At 39.8% G+C, this 23981-nt stretch overlaps 1 protein-coding gene across 4 annotated transcripts in view; it reads right to left on the reverse strand.

Moving 5' to 3' along the window:
* Positions 1-23981, reverse strand: part of NOL4 (nucleolar protein 4) — a 192256-nt gene that overhangs the window by 118752 nt on the left and 49523 nt on the right. For all 4 annotated transcript variants that reach the window (XM_050970991.1, XM_050970990.1, XM_050970989.1 and 1 more), the window contains exon 5: positions 23064-23196. In XM_050970991.1, coding sequence (XP_050826948.1) covers positions 23064-23196 — 133 coding nt within the window. The remainder of the gene's footprint in view (positions 1-23063; positions 23197-23981) is intronic.

Genomic DNA, 23981 nt, shown 5'->3' on the forward strand with positions numbered 1-23981 from the left:
GGGATGTTCAGGAGGAAAGCCAGACAGCCACAGTATTTTGCCTGTTGCCCAGCACTTTAGGAACAACTTGTGGCTGTACAGAAGCTACAGTCATCACAAAGTCTGTGTGTGGACCTAGCACCAGAAGAGTTTCTGGGGACTATTAAGAGAGAGATGATGATGATAATGATAACATTAAGAACAGTAGCAACAGTAATAACAATTATAATTATCTGTAGTTTTCAACTAGATGAAAACAGATAAATTAATTTTTCATCCAGGAGCTGTGAGGTGGATGTTAATGAACAAGATAGACAAATGGCTGGAGAATGCACATTTTTCCTCACTTTTCCCAGCTACTCTGGCTAAATCTGTTTTGCTCTTACCAGCTTCACTGAAAAGACTTCTATGGAGTCCTGACAGCAACTTCACACTACCCTTCTCCTGAACCCCTAGAAAGGGCAGAGCAGCTCCACCACCTGCTCTCTCAGGGGAATCCCTGTTGGGATGCTGGCTCCACACTCCTGCAGAGAGACACCTCTTAGAACTGCCTTGAATGAATCTGCTCTTTTGCCTTTCACACAAAGGACTTACTTATTCTACAACATTCCAATGAAGAAAGCAAGGTTATTCCTAAAAGCACTAATTTCACTGGTCTTTCTTAAGGAAAGCTTTGCCTTCTTCATGTGGCATTTCCTCTTTAAACTGAAGATGGAAATTAAATATTTCCACAAAGTGCAATAAGAGAGAACTATTTTGGGCATGACTTATGTACACAGTGGACATTTACACACAGGTTTATGGAAAACCTTAGTTAATCATTTACACCAAGTTATTCTGCTATCACACTAACCATTTCTTCTCCTGGTAAAGAGGTGTACTCATACTAAGCACTCTGACTAGTAAGGGGCAGGTCTGAATGCCTTAATAAATATGAAGGTTGACAGATGCATCCATCAGATCTTTTTCCCGGTACAATAAACAGTCTGAAAAAAGAGCACACTTTGTAGGTTTTCCTCTACCTTAGCTATCAGCCATAAGCTATTGACTTCACACACAGAGCTGAAGCACTACACTGTCACAGCCCTCATCTTTCAGTGAGTGAGGAAAACTATGCACAAGGTAAGAGACAGCATTAGGCTACAGACAGGGGGAGTACAGCAGTCACAATACAGTCAGAAAACAAACAATATTCCATTACAAGACCCAATACTTACAATATACAATAAATATTTCCACTGAGACGCATGCCCGTTCAACAAAGCGCCTAATACAGTTAAGTACACACCAGGAAAGTTTTACAAATGTTCTGAATCAGGCCTTGTTTGTATCCTTTGCAGCTGCTTTTGTGACACTGCCTGTGATACCACCCTCTTTCCAAAAAAACCAAAAAACCAAAGTATCTCCACTTGGCCCACACCAAACAGGAAGCACCATTAGATGAGATCTGAGGAGTCTTAACCTTCTTCTGAAACTCACAGGCTACTGTTCCATGACTTGTTAGGCCACAACAAAAAAGATGTAAAACATTTTGCTGAGTAGGAACAGACAGTCACAAACCATTAGCTCGATCTCAAAGGGATCTTCTCATGACCCAGCTTGAATCCCTACAAACTCTAGGTAAGGAGCTCGTGAATCACAGGGAACTGCAATTTACCCATTTTGTTTGGTTTTGGTTTTTGTGTTTGTTTTGACCGAGAAGTATTTGTCACCTGATGGGGAAGTCCCTGGAAAAAAGTCCTTAATGTTACTTTTTATCCCTTTTGTCCCACTGAGTACATTCCTGTTCTTGTGATGAATAACTAGACCTAAAAGAAAGGCAGTATAATCTACTTCCCACTTGCTGTAAGAAATTTACAAGGTATCATACTACAGTCACATAAAAGAAGGTTTGAAGATTGATTTCTTTTCTGAGAAATAAAAAAAATCCTCAAAGGCATATAGAATTCAATAATGCCATAAGAAGCCACTAATTATAGAACAATTTTATTAAAACATTATTTGCTTCAAGGTTAACCACTAAGAAATATATTCTATCCAGTGAATTACATTTTAATATACTTACATGTGTGAATATAGTTGGCAATTTTCTAAGTCACTCTCCAGTTGAGAGTTTTACATTTCAACTCTTCTCTACTTCAGTTAAATATGACTTAAAACCAACTCTAAGGGGTTAAAATTCAGATAATTTAAATTATACACCTCACAAAGCAAACTATATTTAATAAGAAGCATTTTCTTTTGGATGAAACATTTTTAATACTTGCAGAAATAATTGATGTTGGTGGAATTTTGATATCAGTAGACCTCTAGTGGCTATTACAGTAATTGATGGTTACATTATGTTTTTAAATACAAAATGCTTTTCAGAAAACAAAACAGGAGAAAATCCACAGAAGAAAAACTGCAGCAAAATGTTATTAGAGTTATTAACTCATAGTAAATGCCTGCATTATTTCACAACTCTTACACAGGGAGCAGATAGAGACCTGGTTCTCACTGATTTTAAAGAAAATTACACAGCTAAATACCTTTGCAAATTCAGTCATCAAAACCCAATTCTGAATCAGCAGTGGGTGTTTTAAAATTTTCTGAGATTAACACATAAATATTTGCCAAACATTCCGAGGGACCTATTCAGAAATCGAGCCTTAAAAGGAACAGGGAAGCAATTCATGGCTCCCCAGCCAGGGCATGAGTCCTCACTCTGCCCACACAGCCTGCTTGGAGAGACCTCAGCCCTGCAGGTCAGAACTGCTCTGCACAGGGCTTGAGACCATCCCCAGTCTGGATTGGGAGCTGTGGGACAGAAGGACATTGGTGTAGCTAGACATGACTCCAAGCAAGAGAGCCAGACACTGTCATAGGTAGAGCCAGACATTGCCAGTATTTAGTAAAACATCCTTTTTAATGATTTTTCATTCATTTTGGCTAAACTGTCCTATTGCAGTGCCTATCAGCAAGTGTAAAACAGATAGGATCCCCTGCAGTGATTTAGTAAAGGAACCAGTAAAGGGCAAGTCTCAATGACCTTTGAAAAATCAGTATACATTAGCTTAATGCAATCTCAAAGACATGGATTTCAAGGCTGAATAAGGGACACTCAGCTGTAAAGTTGAAGCTTTTGCTCATTTAATTTGCCTATTTAAAGTTTTTGTCATGACATTACATTCCCTTACATTAACTAAAATGCAGTTCAGGAGCTGGGGTACAGATTTAGAGTTTTTATCTTTCCCACACTCCTCAATATAAAGGAGTCAGTTTTCCACCAAATCCAGCAAGGCAAAGAGGACAATCTATATGAATATATCTGAATATTAGCCATCTTATCCTCCCTGCCCATGTGACTAGTTAAAAGGCTTTTGTGATATTTAGGCCTAACAAACACTTAATGGCTTTTACAGATGGTATTAACTATCTTTTTCTCTCAGGGAATCAAGGGGGTTTATCTCCTAAGAAAAAACACTTAGACTCATACAGTATTAGTAAGAAAGCAGTATTAAAATCAAATTCTCATTGCCTGAGGGCCTCCCACTTGCCCATTAAGAGACTCCACTTTATTTTGTTTTCTCATACTATTTCTTTCAGAAAAACTTCAGATTCAGAGTAGCTGTGTGCCTCACATAGCAGTACACCTTCACACTAAATCCAAAAAACTCCAAATCAAAATTGTTCAACAGATTTCTGTGTGGTCTCCTTCACAGGCTGGTGAAAAAATGATAAATCATATCAACAATCTGAAAAGCTGATTCTTATTTAAAAGGCAATTGTGTCCACCTGTGCATGAAATCTACTGCTTTCTGATGGGCCTTTGTGTCAAGGTGGCTTTCACAAATTAAAATCGTCACAAAAACATGATTTTGCACCAAGTGTGTAGATTTAGAACATAAACAGTATCTAGAAAATATCTTCTATTCATAACTTTGCACATATTTGTGTACACTAAGACAGAAAATGCAACACTGTCAAGAAGGTGAACCTTTAACATGCAATAGGGCTTTTTAAAAGGATGGAAAGCCTATTTAACCAAAGGCAGATTATTTGAATGAAACAAACACACACTGTGGGAATGAGTCCAAAGAGAGATGAACACACACAGGGAAATGCAGTGATGTAAAATATGTGTGCCAGTGCAAAAATCTCTCCCCTCAAGGAATATCTTCCAGCACATACCATTGAACCTATTCTTCACTGATTATCATAGGCTGGGCTGTTCAAAAAGAATGAGTTTAAAGCCTTTGCAGCTAAGCTTTCATATTTTCAAAGAGGTCAGCAGACAATCTCTTGGCAGTCTATGTCCAATAGTTGTCTATTCAGATAGGATGATTGCTTTTCCTTATCAAATCAACTCTTTTCCTAAGGATGTAGCCAAACTTGTTAATGATTTTAGCTGAGCAACCTGTGCACTGTTTATTATTTTTTAATCTCTATTAAAACAGTAAGTTCCTTTCTCCTCCAAACCTAGGACATTGTGCATAACTGAGAGGTGCCTACAGCTCAGAGGATTCTTGACCCATCCTGCCAAGAGAAACACGGAATCAATCATTTAATCAGCTAAAATTCCTATTCTTACCCTGCTCCTCCCAAGCTTTCTCAGAGCCAGAAGCTGAGGAGAGCCAGCCTTCCTGTACAACCTTCAGCTCTTCCTGCGTGTTCCTGGTTGCAGTCTCTTTGGAACCAGAGCAGTGAGAGCCCACACAATGGGGAACAGCTTCATCCAGCTGTGCAGCTAAGCACACAGGTGCCTCTACCTCAGTGTGAAATCAATAGGAAGTGGCAAACTCAATGGAAAGGGATAAAGTTTGAGCCCCCTTCCACATGTGTTTGAATTAGTCCTGAAATGGAACAAGGGTCAGAGGGTCAGCAGCTCCCATTTGAGAGATAATAAGGAAAGGCTGTGTGTTTGAAGCATTTTTCTGTACTCAGCTGATCCTGAGAGGACTCCAGCCCAAGGCAGACCCTGCAGCAAACTGAAAATTTGGAATCAGAGTAACTGCTGAAACCATCCAATATTATCTTTGCTGCTAAAGTCCTCTCCATGCTTCAGGGTTCATCAGTACTTTTCAACTAATTTAAAACTCATTTTGGCTAAAGAGGTGGATGTGCAACCCATAAGGCCCCAACACTGGCTAATAAAGACCTAGAACCAGGGCTCAAGTTTAAACCACTTTTTTTTAAACAAAGGCTTTAAAAGGGTTCATTGATGGCCATATTTATAGCAAAGAACAGAGGAACTCACTGGCTTTCTGTGTGTCTGCCAAAGCTTGCCTGCACCAGATCCATTCAGGTATAAGGAGAAACCCAAACAAAAGGCTTCAGCACAACCTTGGAAACATTACCAACTCACAGCTTTCCTAAGCTTTTTATGTAACCCTGTCATGCAGTCAGCGAGCTCTTACCAGAGAGGAAGCTTCTAGCCTATCCTTCCTGCACAAATGTGCCACCAACAGTGCCTGTCACACTTCAGGCTGAGCTGGAGCAGGCAGAAAAAAAGGCTCCTACTTCAGATACCTTTGGCCAATCCATATGTTCTACTCATCCTTCTATTTGGCATGTTAAGGGAATCTAATTTAGAGTAGTAAAGACTATCTCACAAGATGTAGGTGGATCTTAAAATATCTTCCAGATTTCTGTCTTAGTGTAAAAGCTGTTCCTCCTTAATATCAAAGGAATGGATTTCTTGAAACAAAAAAAATATTACAAATATATTCAGTGCTGAATCAGCGTGAACATCCAGGGGAAAAGACGAAACAAAGACAAACAATTTTCAGTGTTCCATACTTTCCTTCCAAAAACTGTTCACATTTCATTAAGGTGTAGTTCAGATTTAAAGTGGACTTTTTTCCACTAATTCTACAACTTATTCCCATCAGAGCTGGTAGTTGCCAAAAACCCTCCATCATCTCTCTTCACTCTCATGAAAGGAATATGACAGTAATGTCCTTCCTCCTCTTTACCCATTCACCAGAGTTCCAGGTTACAGCCATCAATAAATTCCAGCATCACCAAACTGGAAACTGAATTTATTAAACCACATGGTTTGGACTTTTCTGTTTTATTTTGGAGGGTGCAAGGTATGTTCTGGTATTCAATCATACTGCTTCTTCAGTCATGATGCAACTTCTGATACCTCCAGCTTCTAAATAATACATATATTGCTGTGATGCAAAGCAACAGACATTCTTCATCTGTCCAGGTCCCTTCCTCTGAGAGAAGACCCATCTTGTCTTGCCTCATTTCCACAGCTCCACTAGCCTTCTGATGTATCTAGAGAGATGGGAGAGTAACCTTCCTGAGCTGTGCTATCTCTGCTAATAGCTCTAAACCTCCTGGATTAATGATGCTCTGAGTCACTGGAAAAAGCTGTCACTCTTGTTATATGGATGAGTACATTTAACAAAGACAGTAATAGTCCTCCAAGTGCTCCCAATTAAAAAGGCTTCCTTTAGTACTACTACTTCAAACAATAAAACTACTGAATCAGACCTTCAGCTTTTGCACAGGCAAAAACTCTCAGATTCTTTGAGAAGATACTCCACATGCAGAGGGTGGGTGGAAGAGGTGACAGCATCTCTTTTGGAACACAGACAATATAATAAGGCACGCCACTTATGCCATGTTACCGACTTGCTGGTGTTCCAAAACAGATTTTGTTGTACTGAAATGACACAGGTGTTTACCACAAACATCTATGTGGTTTCTTCACCATTTGAAGATGAAAATGGATAGTGAGTGGACATCAATAGGTTTCCTTTATTTCCACTGCACTTTGGACTGATATATTGTCCAAATATTAATAAAGTTAAGATCATATTTGTCCTGCTTAGAGGGATGCACTGACAACCATCAACTGTGACAGAAATCAGTACTGTAAACAGCAAATAATTCCTCTTTTGAAAAAAGGTTTGGACCTCATTTGCTATAAGCACTGAGAGTATGATGCAAGACATCCAAATTTGCTTGCACTGGTGTTTTCCTTTTAGACACTGGCAAGTAATACTCTTCTAAACAGCTTCTTCAGGGAGTAACTAGAAGAGAACTAGCAAAACTTCCCCAAGAGCAGTGGTTTAAAAGGCACCAATGGCAGAAGAGCTCTCTCTCTCCTGCTGCCTCTCTGCAGGATTCAGAGGTCTGACTACCACTTATGCCTCTGCCAAGGCCGTCACTGCTGACTCATCCTGTCCAAAAGACAACTCTTTGGAAAACTGCTTTTCCTTGCTGCTAAAACTGACTTTCCTATCTCATACTCAGAATCCAAGCCAGAAACAAGCATCAAGATAGATTACCTTTCCATTTGGTCTACTCTGGTTTGTTCTCCTCAAAGGACAAGCCTTTAAAACACAGCACCCTTTCCTTTACTACCATTCTCCTTTCTCATGACATATTTTCAGCTGACAAATAAACAAATATGAATTATTGAGAAGTAGTTCAGATTTCCTCAGACTGAGAACCAAGGATTATTACAAAAACTATTTCTCTCCTGTTAAAATCCTCACCTTACAGACAAAAAAAGCCTCAGCATTCTTCCCCAATAACTACATGAACTTGTGAAAAAAAATGTTCCTTATCACCTGACACCAGTGCACAAAGCTTTTTACTCCAGAATTCATTTCCTTCTCAAACTGTCTTGATGTTTAAATGATAGCAGGGGAAAAAAGCCTTTTAACAACAAAGGCAGACAAATGAAAGGTGGTAGGAGGAAGGAAACACCTCCTGATCACATTCCAGTAACAAGAATATCCAGCTTTAAATTATTCAACCCACTCTTCAATTTTGGGACCTTTCATGATGCTGCTACCTTATTGGCTGCCCAGACAGGCATGGCAGAAAAAAAATTTTTCCACCTGAAATGATCCAGAAGTCTCCTTTCTTTTCTGACAGAGGTCTTATAAGCTGGAGTGTATGTGTTCTCTCCTTGATTAGTGCAATCAGAGAAATAAAGGGTGGTGAGAGTTGGAACAGACATTGAGACCAGCCTCGTTTTTCAACCCCCTGCATGAGCATGAACACCTTCAACTAGACCAGGTTGCTCAAAGCTCCATCCAAAGTGGCCCTGAGCATTTCCAGGGATGGGGCATTCACAATTTCTCTGGATAACCTATTCCAGTGCTTCACTGCCTTCATCAGAAAGAAAAAAAAAGTCTTCCTTATGTCCAATCTAAAACCTATCCTCCTCCACTTTAAAACTATTATCCCTTGCCCTGTCATTATAGGCCTTGGAAAAAATCTCTCTCTCTCTTTCCTATATGCCATCTTTAAATATTGAAAGGCTCCATTAAGATCTTTCCAGAGGCTTTTCTTCTCCAGGATGAACAACCCCAGCTCTCTCAGCTAGTCCTCACACAAGAGTTGTTCTATCCCTCTGACAATTCTTGTGGCCTTCCTTTGGAGGAAATCTAACAAGTACTCATCTTTCTTGTTCTGATGATCCTGGAGCTGCACACAGCACTCCAGCTGGATTGTCACTCAGGTCTTCTCCACTCAGTCTCTGACCTGCCCTACAAAGTACCAATGCAAATGGCTCTGAGAGGAAGCCCCTAAGATTCCTCTGTCCTGTAACAGAAGAAGAACACTTTGAAGGATGGACAGAGCTTCACTATGGATTCATACTTATTTTTGCATGAACATATGTACACACACACACACACACACACACACACACACACACACACTCATATATATACATGGAAGCTACTTTTACGAGAGATAGCCATCCAAATTTATTTTTGTTGTTGCATCCCTGGAGGAAGAATGTGCTGTTGAACTGTTTTAGCTACTGCTGTCCATCAGATAAAACCTGTAATATTCTAATAGGAGCTACAGATACTGACATCTGCTGTTTGTCACTGCTCTCTCTGCTGAAGAGATAAAAACAAGCTGGTATAGATGGCACACACTTTGTGATACGTTTGGTCCACATTCAAACAAAACTTTTCCAGGCACACCAAAACAAGAAAGCAAAACATGCCACCACAGGAAAGTGTTCTTCAAGTACATAAACAACAAGCAGAAATAGAAGGAAAGTACTGGCTCTCTGTTAAACAGGAAGGGTGAATTAGTGACCAGCGATGCTGCAACAATCAAGGTTCTCATGACTTTCCTCACCTCTCTCTTTACCTGCACTGTTGGGCCTGGCCTTGGGAGCAAAAATTCAGGTTGATACAACCACAGTCCCACTGACTGTAGAGGAAGATTTGGTGTAGGAACTATTACAGGAAATACTATTAAGTACCCACCCAAAGGTGTTGTTAGGAGACCTGGCTGACATTATTTGAGGCCTCTCTCCATAATCTTTGAGAAGCCTTGGAGATCCAGGGACGTTCCAGGAGACTGTCAGAAGACTAATTCCACTCCCACCTCCAAGAAGGTCTTACAGGAGGATTCAGGAAGGTATAGGCTCATCAGTCTCACTTCAGTCCCTGGGAAAGTTATGGAACAAATCCTCCTAGGGGCTATCTTAAGTCAGATGAAACCCATGATTGGGAAAAAACAGTACAGATTCACCAAGGACACATCGTACTCAACAAACTTGAACACCTTCTACAACAAAGTAACCTGTTCACTTGATGTGGGGAGAGGTGGGAATTGTCTACCTGGATTTCTCCAAGGCTTTTGCCATGTTTAGCCACAGCTTCCTTCTGGAGAGTGATGTGGTCCGTGTGCTGGGTGGGGATCTGGCTAACAGGGTGCACCCAGGGGGTGGTGGTGAGCAGCTCCTTTTCAGACTGGAACCTACCACAAGTGGGATCCCCCAGGGATCTGTGTGGGGCCCAATGCTGCTTAATATCATCACAAAACATCATTATTTGGACGACAGTATACACTGACAAGGTCTGCCAATACCTAACTGAGTAGGAAAGTGGACATTTCAGAAGGGAGAGCCAGACTGCAGTTCAATCTCAGCAATTCCCTACACAGCTTATCTAATCCTCTGTTCTCTGGATTTTTCCTCAGAACTGATTTCTGTTCACATGTGTGTATACAGACAGGGAGAAACAAATGGAAATTCATCCACCACATACTCACATAGGAAAATAGAATAAGTAACATTTTCCTGCCTTGAAGAGTGCTGAAGGGAGACAGTTTCACTCCGAGCAGGAATAATGGAGGAGTCCAGAGAGTGGTTTCTCCTCATTTTTTCATTGAGGTTCAAAGTATAGCTAATTGCAGTATTCCCAAGAGGCAGTCAGACAGCATGGGAGACTAGAATTCTTCCTGACCCACAAAACAGAAATATCTTTAAAGAAATTCTTTATTATTAAGAGAAATTCTTTCAACAAGGCAGAAAGTGTTAAAAAAACCAAATGGTTATTTCTCTTCTATCTGCTGACACATTAAAACAACCACAGCCACTGGCATGCTGCATCTGTTCTGCCCTCTTATGTGTGTACTGCATGATCAGTTAGGCCAGGGATCATTCTGGCCAGTCTGCTCATGCCCAGGTGTTAGCCAGAGCACAGGAAGCACAGGGTCCTACAACACATTTCAGATAAAAAGCAAAGAGCTGCTGTTCCATTACAGCATACTTAATTGGGACATGGCAGACTTGGGACATGCCTGTTGTCCTTCCCAAAAACCATATTGCAGAATTCTTTTCTACTCACAGAGGCTCACATCAAGCTTCTACAATAAACAGCAGATGCACTAGAAGGCCACAAAGCTAGCCTAAAAAAACCAAAAAGCCATAAACTGAGCCAAACTGCCACACAAACTATTGACTTCCCTCTAGGATGGGGCAATCCTGGTTGTGTGTACAGACTGGGGAATGAGAGGCTGGAAAGCAGCACCACAGAAAGGGACTTGGGGGTCCTGGTCACTGGCAATTTGAACATGAACCTGCAGTGCCCTGGCAGCCAGGAGGGCCAACCCTGTCCTGGGGTGCATCAGGCACAGCACTGGGCAAGGGAGGGGATTGTCCCACTCTGCTCTGCACTGGGGTGGCTTCACCTTGAGTATGGTGTGTAGTTTTGGGCACCACAATATAAAAAAGACTTTAAACTATTAAAGCACATTCAAAGGAGAGCCACGAGGATGGTGAAGGGCCTTGAGGGGAAGCCTATTGAGGAGTGGCTGAGGTCACTTGGTTTGTTCAGCCAGGAGGAGACTGAGAGGAGACTCACTGCAGTCTGCAACTTCCTTGTGAGGGAAAGCAGAAGGCAGGTACCTACTCTACTCTCTTGTGTGTCCAGTGACAGGACTCAAGACATGAAGCTGAGTCAGATTGCTGTAGTTTGCATATCAGGAAAAGGTTCTTTGCCAAGAGGGTGTTTGGGCACTGGAACAGGCTGCCCAGGAAAGTGGTCACAGCACCAAGCCTGAGAGAGTTCACAAAGCATTTGGACAATATTTTCAGGCATATGATGTGTCCCTGGAGGTGTCCTGTGCAGGGCCAGGAGGTGGACTCTGTGATCATGATGGGTGCCTTCCAGTTCAGTTTATTCTATAATTCTACAATTCTACAAGTCTGGATTCTATGAGCCCATGATTCCCTAATCTATGATTCTAGGAACTAGACTACTCTAAACCAGGCATTACACTGAAATGGGTTCTGAGAAACAGAAAGGGCAAATAGACTACCACTATGCACCTAAGTAAATTATCCATGTAGTAGAATTTCTTCTCAAAAAACTGTGTTCTTCTGTGTGCCCATGATAGCATCAGAGCTCCCTGTAAAAGGCTAGAAGTGTACCCAGTTTCTAGGTGGTGAAAAATTGTTTCTCAGAAAATAATACTTTTACCATTTCCTTTGAAAAGCTGCATTTAAGAAAGCTTCTATAGAAATCAACACCTTACAACGCCAACGGAGATAATTAAGTTCAACAATCACCATATAACACTCTTTGTTAAATTATTATGAGAAACTTGGCCAGGCTGCTGTTTCACTCTTTGAAATCTACCTGTGCCATTTGCCTTTAAATGCTGTCACCAGCATTTCTTCAACTTCTAGAGCAAGTAATCATTTTAAGCCCCACTTTTTCCAGGGGTGAATGTAAGCACACTGCTGAGTGGATGGTTCAGAGAAGAGAAAAATATTTGTCCGTGCTAAGAGGCTTTACAATATCCATGCCTTTAATTAAAGTAAGACATATTTGCAGAAGATACAGTAATATGTACAACTGCAAGTCTATGACTGCAGTTTTACAGGAATAATCAGGGATTATAGCCTGCTCCAGGAATCTAAGATGAACAGTTCCTAGAGAGCACGTATAAGTAGTACAGAACTGCAGAAATCTGGCAGAAAGAAGAAATGAAGATACAGGAACAGACAGAGCTTGGCTAACTTGCAGAATTACAACTTATCATCACTGCATAAATTGCACTGACAATTTAATTAAAGAGACAGCAGCAATTTCAGTGCCCATATTAACTACATCTGAATTTGTTCAGCTACGGAGTACCTATTATGAAAACATGCAGGGTTTGAAAACATTATTATGAAAATAGTCAGTTCAGAGAAATTCTCATTATTTATTTCAGTAGGATTTTCATTGCATCCATGTACTTTGGAGATGATCACGCTGGATAAAATACCTAAAAACTAAGTCACTAAAATTCAAAGTTCTTTTAAACTTCTGATACAAATACAATCCTTGGACAGTTACCTCAGAGGGATGTCTTTTAAAAGATGGAGGGATATATTTCTTAAATCTTTTACCAATTGTTTTTAAACAGACAGAAATCCCAGAAGATGTATGCAGACCTGTAAACTATTCAAAGACTATTTCTAAGAATTATAGCTTCTTTATATACATGCAAGGAGACTTTTTTAAAACTGTTTTGAAAGCACTAGTTGCTTCTGTTTACTTTATAGCTCTCTGGACCACACTGCTGCTCTCACTATTTGTACCGCCTCCTTTTGATGAGGGCTTATTTCTTCCACTCCAAGTAATTCACATTAAGAGTTCCCACATCATGTAGTTCTGTCTTTCCTTCTCTCTTGGACAGCTTGCAGCATCAGCTCCCTTCAGAATAACCATTCATGAGACACTTAAATAGTGTGACATAACAAACTCACTGTATGTCTTTGCCAGTTAAGTCATTAAAATTTTATTATACTTCATTTTTTTGTTCTTCTTGGAACAGTAACTTTGTGTAAGTGAAATGTCATCTCTTTATATTGTTTTTGCAGAGCAAAAAATATTTCCCAGTCTGCATCTCCTAATTTCTTTTCCTATCAAACTAGTAATAGCAATTATCACTCTTAAGATTAGTCTGTTGATATCAAGATTTTATTATATCAACATTTTCTAATCAGTTATTGCCCCAAGGTATCTATTAATATTGCCTTATTTAAAAGCTGCTAGCGAATCTCTTTTTTTTTTTTTTTCTGGTTTATGATCTTTTTTGCTTCTCCTTGCCAATGTCTACACTTAAGCAAAGTCTAGATTTCAAAATACAAAAGGCTAAGCCTAGAGGTTTGATTTCCATCTTCCAGTCAGAAGGAATGACTAATTTTACAGACATTTAGCAGGGATCTTGGATGGTTGCTAACAAGGATCACTCTGCCTTCTACTTAGGGGACTCTACCCAGTAAAGCACACGGGATATCAGAACAGTCAGAAGTTCAGTAGAAGCAGTCACTAGTCCTCCAGAGATGCATTAAACTGACTCCTTGATTTATGTCACTAGAAAGGAAGCTTGTAAAACATCGAAGTTAAACTGAAGCACTGAGGAAAGACTTTAAACACAAAGATGGAAGTATCCCCATAAACAGGAACCCCTGCAGCAGAGACTGATCTCAAGGCAATCTTTCTGCTGAAAATCCACATTCTGGATTTTCAGCAAGGCCAGTGTCCTGATGAAAGTGGAGAAAAGCTTCTTGGAGGTGACTTAAGGCATCAATTTCTCTACAGTTCTGTGCACTTAAATCTGAAAGTTGTATATTACATAAATTTAGCTTTTATCTAAATTTATTCTATTAGCAATGCCAACGCTTACAACTGAGGTTCTGAGCTGGTTTCTCAGCATCACATGTAGTAGAGCCAACAAAGGCAATTAAATAGTGTGCTTCTCCACATCCTTTCCCAGAGTGGCTCTGAGTAGCTGCTGAAGTCTGTCAGTCTGTCTGTCAGTCTGGAAGGCTGCTCCTGCAATGGTCAGAATTGGTCAATGCCCACCTGGCATGCAGCAGTGGAGAGACTGCCTGAGCCTCAATCACCTCAGCAGGCTGTTAACCACCCACCAAGTGCTGAAAAACTTGTAAAACAAGTCAAGCTGTATCCTAATCTGTGTTGATGCTAAATTTAATCATTCTTTTATCTTTCTGTCTCCAGTCAGCCTGCAAAACACCTCTACTATCTTTCTAACAAACCAGGCTATCAGTGTTCAGGAATACTTGGAGACCACACTGGAGTTCAGCCTATTCTGAAACTTTCAGGATGACTGCACCTTTTCTTCCATCCTGTTATTTAGAAGTGCCAGAGACTGCACATACCTCTGCCTCAGGACAACAAATATGGTGACTATCTAGCAACATTAAACCAATTATTTGAAAACACCTCTTCACAAATCTCAGGAAAATATATATAACCACTTGCTATGTGTTTTTATATTCCAAAATGCTATACTGCTGAAAAAAATACTCTTTTTTTTTCTTGCAATCAAACTATTTTCATTTGGTTAAAAAAAACACTACTAATTTTAAACATTCAGCATTACAAATATTTTATCAAACAATAAATGCTTCAAAGAAATTTCTGTTAAAAATACCTTTCACAAGACAGCCCAATGTCTCCAGGGAATTTCCTATTCAGAAAAAAAATAAATTAACAGCTTCCTTAATTAAAATATAACAACACAGTGAAGAATCAATGGCTAAATTAAATTTCTTTAAAGGTCATTCTTTTACATTCCTTCTCCTGAAAAATAAATGCTCTATTATATTATTCTACGGTATATCTAATAGGAAAAAAAAAAGGGGGAGTCAATGCCTAGCATGCATTTTAACAGTAACTCTGAAAAAAATCCTCCACTTCTATTATAAGGAAGTAGACAAATTAAATCAAGAAATCTGTACACATAGCCTCTGCTAGAGTCAATTGGTACATATGAAAGGATAAAATGTATTAAGTGCCTTTACTGGAAAGCAAAACTAAATCTCTGTGGCAGAATGCCCCTCCTTTTATTTGATGTTAAAGAGAAATAGGAGGGAACAGCCTGAGATATGCTAAGATAGGGGGAAAAACCAAAGGATATTGACCCAAACCAAACAACACTTTCAGAAATTCAGCTAAGCTTAGTTACGAGGGTTTGCACATTGAAATCAAAAGCAGACTGCCTTGAGTACATCCATAAGGAAGAGATAGCTTGATGGGTAGTAATATTGCCAAAGTGAAATACCTATTGTTACAGGACATGTACAACACTACTATAACTGTTCTGAAGATGTAAAAGGACATGGATCTGCCCCTAGCCTTTTACATGGGGGCAAGCTTCACTTACCACTAGATTGCTGATGTAAAAATGAGTGGCTGTGAATAGAGTGAATGGTCTGCAAGCATTTTAGCATTACTTGTGAAAAGATAATTCTAATTTCTCAGCTATTATTGGCTGCAAGTATTCCCTGATGTAATTATGGAGTAATAGCTGAGAACCTGATTGTAACCAACAGTTAGTAGTTTGTTGCTAACAAGGCAAACATGACAAACAATTTTGAGGCAATTATTGTCATTACAAGCCACACTCAATTGTTCAAGGCAAGCGTAATAGAAAGTGACAGTTGTGCAGCTGGGAGGGTGGAGCGGGAACCAAGATTGTTCTCTGGTTGCAACAGACCACTCAGACTCTAGCAGAGTGTCTGCTCAATGCATTATTCATGTTTAATAATATTTTAGTCTCTAAAGCAAATTACAGTATAAGATAAGAAACAAACAGAGACATGTAAAAAAAAAATCCCACAAGTTATTATAAGATGGAATAAGACATACAGAAGAAACATGGAGAGGGGGGAGATATTCACTAAAGCCAACTCACAAGATGCTTGCAACTAGCAAATGTAAATACAGTAACCCTACATATTAAAAGAGTCAGTTATAAAAGCAATCCATTTGCTGTGCTTCAATGAGATGGAGGCTCATGTCCAAATCCCAGTTTGAGACTATTATATGATTAGGTAGGTCCAGGAGGAGGGAAGGAGGGGTCTCCATTGAGAAACATTGATGATTAGTTCTGAACAAATTTGAATTGTGTGTAGAGTCAAAGGAAGATTTTCATCCTCTCCTACAATAGAAGTGCCTCATGTAACAGCTCAGTATTCTTATGACAATGCACACAGCAGCTGCCTCGTCAGCAGCCAGTCCATTAAAATACTTGATTTTTCTGAAAATTCCACCCAGCTCTCCTCAACGATGTTAAGGGCTGAAAGTTTCTAACACAGCTGCAGCAACATTTCAAGCTCTTGCCCAGGCTCAGTAATATTCACTGTCAGTCATATTGTTGCACTGTTCAAGTGTCATTACAGTGTCACTCGTAGTACCTTTTGCACTGATAAGGTATCATTTCTAAAGAAGCCATTAAAACACCAATGAAACTGGATTTCCAAACCTCTCAGACTTTCTGGTCATGTTTCACCATTTTCCTCCTCTTTCTAAATCACAGAATCAGAGAATGTTTTGGGTGGAAGTGACCTTAAAGATCATCTAGTTACACTCCCCCTGCCATAAGCAGGGACACCTTCCACTACAATGCATTGGTTTATGCAAACAATAATCCATCAAACCAAATCTGATGAGCCAAATCGCTCCAGGTGCAGCTCCACTCAAGCAAAAGAGCATCACATGCCAGCTTCTCAGGTACATTGGACTCTGCTTAGGTGAAGGTGATACTGATTTTTTCAGGCAGAGCAACATATTATAACTAACTCCCTGTCTAAAGAAACCTCTGTGATTTTGACATCTGTGACACACTTCAGTGCAGTCCATAGCCTCACTCAGAAACATATTTGTGTGACTGCACCGTCTTTTGCTTTATTCAGTAAGAAAGCTGGCAATTGCAGAAGGTGGAAGATAACAGCTGCAGAGACAGGAGACCTTTGAACATCACATCTGTGCTCCTTTTTCACTGCCATGAGACAGGTAGGTATCTTAGATTTTCACTTTCAGAAAACTAGTATTTATCATTTCATTCTGAGTGATCAGAGGTGAGATTACTTCCCAAAAGTTTGCAAGTTTCAGTGGCTTGAACAAGACTGGAAGGTCTGAATATATCACAAAATTGTCAGATCGCCTGGTCCTAGCTCAAATGTAATTTTAAATGGTCTGCCATTTCACCAAAGAAAAAAAAATAGTAATGTTTTTTCTAAACTCTTTATAAGTTAACATTCTTAATCAGCCCAAACCCTCCCTATTAAGGGAGGGTTACCTTAAATTACCTTTTCTTTACAGTAAAATTACCTTTAATATGGTTAAATTACCTCGTCTTTCCTAAAAATTACCTTTTTCTTCACAGTAAAATGCTTATTAATTTGCATGTCCAATGTCTTGTATAAAATACAAGCATTATAAACACCTTCAATAGCCTTTTAGCTTTGTTGATATTGCCAGTAAAACCAGTCAAGCCACAAAAAGTCCCTAAAATGAAAAGGCTTTCTAAAAATATATGAGGTGGCATCTAGGAAAACTGACAGACTGCTTTTTATTTTATTTTTAGTATTTTTATTCAGGCTTTATGACTTCATGTGGTAATGTCAGTCTATCCCATATACCACAGAACTATCAGGTGCTTTGTTTTGAAGTCTAAAGAAGTAAAGGTTGTTTAGTAAAATATATCTAAACTCTGCAAACAGTTTGGCTAACCTTTAGTGGGCCTTAACTGAAGTCAAGTGGATTTAGACCTCATTCAGAACAAGGACATTTGTAAAACCTTTCAGTGCTTGAACAAAAATTAAAAGCACAATACCTCTTGATGAAAATTGATTTTATAAATTAATGTAAAATAACATTTCCACTGAAAATTCCTAATTACCAGGAAATAGGTTGCCATGGATTTAATGCTGTGAATCATCTGCTCTTATGTTGGCTTTGCTACCTCTCACTTTACTCAAGATCAAGAGCAGGGCCAATACATTGTCAACAGCATAGACAATTTACTCCATTATGCTCTTTCACCAATCTGTCTTCACTCTGGCCTGCAGTTGGTGCTTGGACTCATATATCTTGAGCTTAAATTGCTTTGAGAAGAAAGAAAAGTCAATGTTTCAAGACAGGGAGTCCAGGTTTCAGTAGAATAAAGACAAAAGCAGAAAACTAAAATAGTACAACAAGTTTTGAATGAGAAGATGGGTTTAACTCTTGGCTTGGACTTTGCTCAAAGAGAAAAATCAAAAGCAAGTCAGCACTCTTGCATAGACAGTCAGTTTTGACAACTTAATCAGCTAATGTTACTTATTTCAGGTGAAGCCATTGTGTAGAGATTATAGCTTTGATGCAGAAAACAGGTATTGAGATGCCTGACTCCAATACTTGCATCTGTCACAAACACAAATGAGTGAAAGGAATAGTTAATGTTAACAGCCAGATTTCCTACATCTATATTGTGTAAAACATGGCAATTTGAACCTGCCAAGGAAAGAGAACTGACACCATCCAAGTGATCACAAACTACTCAAAGACATAATCCTCCATTGCATTACAATATTACTGCTCAATTTTCTATAAATTAGAAAAAATACAACTAGGAAAAGCCCTTTAATCTCTACATCTAAACTGGCAGCACAACCCCTGTTAAAGGTTGACTTCTGACATGTTTTGTCATGGTTAGCTCCTATAAGCTCTTATAAGTCTCCACACAGTTCCTGTGACAGGAAGATATACATATATATATATAAATATATGTGTGTCAACATGTAACTATAATTTCCTAAAAACTAGATTGAAGAGAACACAGTCCCTCCACCCAAATCCAGACTAATCACTGATATGTTTTGTATACCTCAGTACAGTGAGAAATACTGAAAATAAATCAATCCTGCATCTTTCAGTTTGAGTTGCAATCAAATAGACTCATCCCTGACTTTTACTTGATAGCTCACATAGTAAAAACCAAACAAACAAGAAAAATTGCAATGTCAAATTTATACTTAACTCTCTTTACTTCTAAGGTTGTACATGTTCTTAACTTCCTCTAATCAGACCATTCCCCTATATATCTCATGTCTTGGTAACGAATGAACTACCACAGTGAGAAGGGAAACACACCCAGCTGCTCTGCACAGGGCTCCAGGTAACAAGCAAAGGCAGCAAAAGTCCTATTTTCACTCTGGGTAGAAGCTGTTGCTGCTCCTTTGAAGGCCTATCTAGAGGTCACTTTTCACTACAAAAATCAGGTTTTTTAAACAGATTGAAAACTAAAAAACCAAAAAGCTCCTTTATTTCCAACTCAGTTCACAAACCTTGCCTGCTGTCTGTGGTCTGAGATGGGCAAAAGGGTTTGATCCAGCAACATCAGAGCCCCAAGAGCATTATTAAAAGAGAATTAAAGACAGGTCTCAAGTTGGAGCTTTGCCTGCAGACGAGTTACACACAGGGCTGACTCCAAAGAACCAGCTTAGGATCCAGAACTGTGTCATGTCTAGGGAAGCAAGAGGCAAGCAAAAGAGAAAGGAACACAGGAGCAATTTGCAGCTCTATTATCCAGCTGGCTGCTAGAGAAAACACCTCTGAGGCACTGGTAAGCAGAGCCATACCCCATTCCCAGCTGGGGAATGAACAAACTGTAAATTAGAGTTCCTTTCCTTTTCTATCTCCACAGGGAAGAGCAGCAGCCCTTTTCCAACTCCTACCCAACCGTTGCAGCAGCCCTGCAGGTGCTCAGGATTTTCAGCCATTCACCAGCAGGTGTGACTCAAGACCCTGTTATTTAAAAGTGTACAAAGGCTAATTTAAAGTGGGAACTGTCCTTAGTAGTATCGCAGCAACTTGAGTACCACGGACACAATTCACCAACTCTCCACTCTTTTCATTACTTCCTTAATTCCCGGTACCTTTTCCACCCAATAAGCTTAGTACAAGTGCTATGAAGCCTCAGTCCCCTTGCAGAGCCCAGGACTTTTGTGCGGTGCCAGCACTCATCTACTCTGAGCAAATATGCACCTTCTGTCTCTGTGCCCTCCCTCCTCAGCATTTTTCTCACCTCCCATGGCATTTCTGGGTGTAGAAGTCTATTGCTTTCAGCTCATACTGTGAGTTGCTCTCATACTTGACTTTGCTCTATTTAGGTTCAAGCAACCTAACCATGAGAAACAGGACACATATTGGGCTGGAACACATTGAGAAAGCTCAGGTCAAATTTTCTAGTATGAGCTCTGTAATGGACTCCCAATGAAAAATGCCTGTCCAAGTAGGGTGCAAGTACAGCCCCAAGGGATGAGGCTATGAAAGCATCATATTTCTTTTACATAGACAGTGTCAACATTCTGATGCTCTGATAAACTGAACTGGAGGAGGAGCCTCCATCTATGGCCCAGCTCACTGTTGTATCCCTCTAGGGCACACAGACTGTTTGTATTTGAGCAAATCAATTTAAATCCATATAAAAAAAAAAAAAAAAAAACCAAACCAGGGGATGTCCCAAAATATTCTCATGATATTTCACATGGGAAACCAGGTAAGCAAAGTGTTTAAACACATCACCTTTAGGTACACTGGAGCTGTCCTTTACCCACCCCAGGCAGCAGTTTTCCTAATGATTCCCACTAGCAAATTATCCTCCCAAAAAGAGCATGCTTGGGGCAGCAGAAGATCTGTGCTGCCCCATTCCACCCCAGACACCATTTCCAACAGCATGTACACAGGCAACCTTATGCAACAGCAAATTTTCACCTGCCAGGATGCAGCAAACACATTTCAGATGAGGCAAATGCCAAGTGTCTCTGGGCATAGGCTGAATGTGGTGGCTGACATAAACTTTCATAGACGTGCAGAACGTTTGAGGGAAGGGAGCAAGAATCACTTTTGACACAGATTCATGCTTTGGTGATGATTTCGGTGTGCGGGCGCTATAATTAAGGATTAAATTTGTACAATTTTACAATGCAGCCTGTGACAGCAGAAGGGATTGTACTGCTAAATTCATTTAAGTTCCCTTTTATTTTTCCTCTTTCCTGTTCCAACTTTCCTTCCTCTACCTCTCATATTATTTTCTTCCAATCTTCTTTTCTCCTGCCCTCTCCTCTCCTTCTTCTCCCCCCTGCCACTTCTCTCATGTCTTTCTGCTCCTCCTTCAGCCCCTTCTCCCACATCTGAAACAGCAGTGTTGCTATCACTAGCCACACTTAAGTTTGCTACCTGTCAACAGCTAGCAAAGGAAAACAATGAAGCAGGAAGAGTGGCTATTTCAAATCTCTCTATCAGTAGATGTTTTAGCCAGAAGACACAGCAAAAAATAGGACTGCCTTAGGAAGGTGAGCAAGTGCCATCTGGGAGGAAGGGAAGGAAAGCTGGGAGATTTAAAGCCATACTGTATGATCACATTGTCTGAAGTTCAAAGACCACAGTGGATTTACTTCCCATACATTTCAAATAGCAAGTGACAGATTTGCAGCATTTATCATTCATACTTAGGGTCTAATATGATTCCATGTGGCACATGAATCTGGTTGCAGCAGGTGTGAAGATATGTATGACAAGCATTTCTTCACAGGTTACTGTACTGAGCTATAATTTTTATTTCAGACATATGTAGGCAATTATTATTAAGAAACTATATATGTGAAACTTCTACAGCATGGTATTGCAGTGAAAGCAGGATACATTAAAAAATCACCTTCCTAAGTATCCCTGAAACCTCTAAGTCAGCAGTATTACTATATTATTCCTGTGAAAAATCAAACTTCAGCAGGAAAGTGAACTATCTTTCCATACATCATGTACATCAGAACTGCTCCTTTAGTGAACATATGCAGATAGAAATTAGTTAAAAGTTGAAAAAAAATTGTGATAAGGACACTCAGAAAAAAGGCAGCTGTGGTTAGAATCTGGCCTATCAAATTATCAAAGACATCCTATTTCTTCCTTTGTTTGGAGAGCAAACCAGCTGAAGATCCAACCCATCACCAGGTCCTATCAGCCACCATGCATCACACCCATTCTCACCTAAATATCTTACCAGCTGGCAAATGACCATGATGCATGAAGTGCACAGCATCCAGGTTCGTCAAATCCCATAAATATTTAGTGTTCAAGAGAAATATAAAAAGCATTTCTGATTTGGCACATGTGATCAGGAAATTCCCAAGTAGCAAGTACAGAATTCCAATATGTTGTTTCTAATGGCAATAGAATAGACCTGCACTTTGGGTGTTGAGCATTCATGTGCCACTCCTGAGCCACTGTCACAGTGTGTAGTAGACAGGCTATTAGTGAGTTCCATAATTCAGGAAAGTTCATTCCAAACCAGACTCATTTATCTTGCTTTATAACAAGGCTGAAATCCAAAGACTACACACCCATGTACCTTCAATGCCAAGTTAGTTTTATCTCTGATCAAAAAGTAGCTTTGTGTTTTGAAAAAGAAACAATGACCATTCAAATGTCCAATGCTGCTTGCTGTTTTCTCATCTTTTGCCTCTATTTCTCCATAGGAAAGGAGAAATAGAGGCAAAATAGAGGAGGAATTCTCCAGGAATCTGTTGTTTTCTTCCTTTCTTCTGAATATCACACTCCAGTTCCTATCTCCCAAATAACCAGCTTCTGTGACACGACTCTCCCTCATCATAAAAACAACTTTCTCAGCTTTCTGTGTTGCCTCAGAAAGGTTTGAGTTTAATTTCCTTTAATTCCTGTGCATGCTCACACTACAGAGATATATATAGACATAGATATAGATATAGATATAGATGAACAGTAAGATAAAGCCACTTAACATACAGTTGTCTAAGCACTCGCCTGTTGCTTAAGCAACATATAAATTAACCTAAAAAAAATACAACTAATTTCTTCTTCTTCATTTCTTCTTCTGAGATATAGGGAACGTGTATTTCAAATTACCTAGTGAAACACACTATGAAGAAAAGCAAATTCCAAATGAAAGCACAGAATGGGAAAAATACAAGGCAATGCCACATTTTCTGTACTGAGTGAGAGCCTTACCATCCTGCTGGCCCTGGAGGTTCTGAGGACTTTGCATTCTCTCCTCCAGATTTGAGCTGAGGTCAGAATTTACAGCTGACATTCTAGTCGAGTCACTCATATCAAACTCATCACTTTCTATAGAACTTTCATCCTGCAAATAGAAAGTGACATGTCAGAAAACATTGTGCACTGTTCACATTATATGTGCAGTTCATTCTCTTCCCATTTGTTTCACTCACACACAGTGTGAAGTGTAATCATTTTTGTATACAAGAAAACAAGCAGAGGACATCAAGAAGAGGGAGGAAACTACAGCATTTATTTGGTATGATAATCTGATAAATGCAATTTGTTCAACAATGAGGATACTACATAGTAGTTCCATAGTGTATTCCAGAAAAGAATTGGTAATGAGAGACCCCACACCAAGCCCTTGCTATTCAAATTTGGCTGAGGAGACCTCCCTATATTCCCTGTCTGAACCCTTTACCTGTCCCACATGGAAGTCAGCAATCCTGTGAATGACCCCTGTCCTCGTTTGGGCTGGGATAGTTACTTTTCTTCCTAGTAGCTGGTACAGTGCTGTGCTTGGATTTAGTGTGGGAATAATGTTGATAACACACTGATGTTTTGGTTGTTGCTAGGTAGTGCTTACTCTAAATCAAGGACTTTTCAGGTCTCATGCTCTTCCAGTGAGCAGGTGCACAAGAAGCCAGGAGGGAGCATGGCCAGGACAGCTGATCTGAGCTGGCCAAAGGGATATTCCATACCACAGAGCATTATTCCCAGTATATAAACTAGGAGGAGTTGACCAGAGGGAGACTGGCTGGGCATCATTCAGTGAGTGGTGAGGAATTTTGCTTGCATCACGTGTTTTTCTTGGATTTTATCCCTCCTTCTCTCTCTCTCCTTTATTACAATTAGTAGTAGCAGTTG

Source organism: Serinus canaria, chromosome 2 (genome assembly GCF_022539315.1).
Source record: "Serinus canaria isolate serCan28SL12 chromosome 2, serCan2020, whole genome shotgun sequence".
In the NCBI taxonomy this organism is placed as follows: domain Eukaryota; kingdom Metazoa; phylum Chordata; class Aves; order Passeriformes; family Fringillidae; genus Serinus; species Serinus canaria.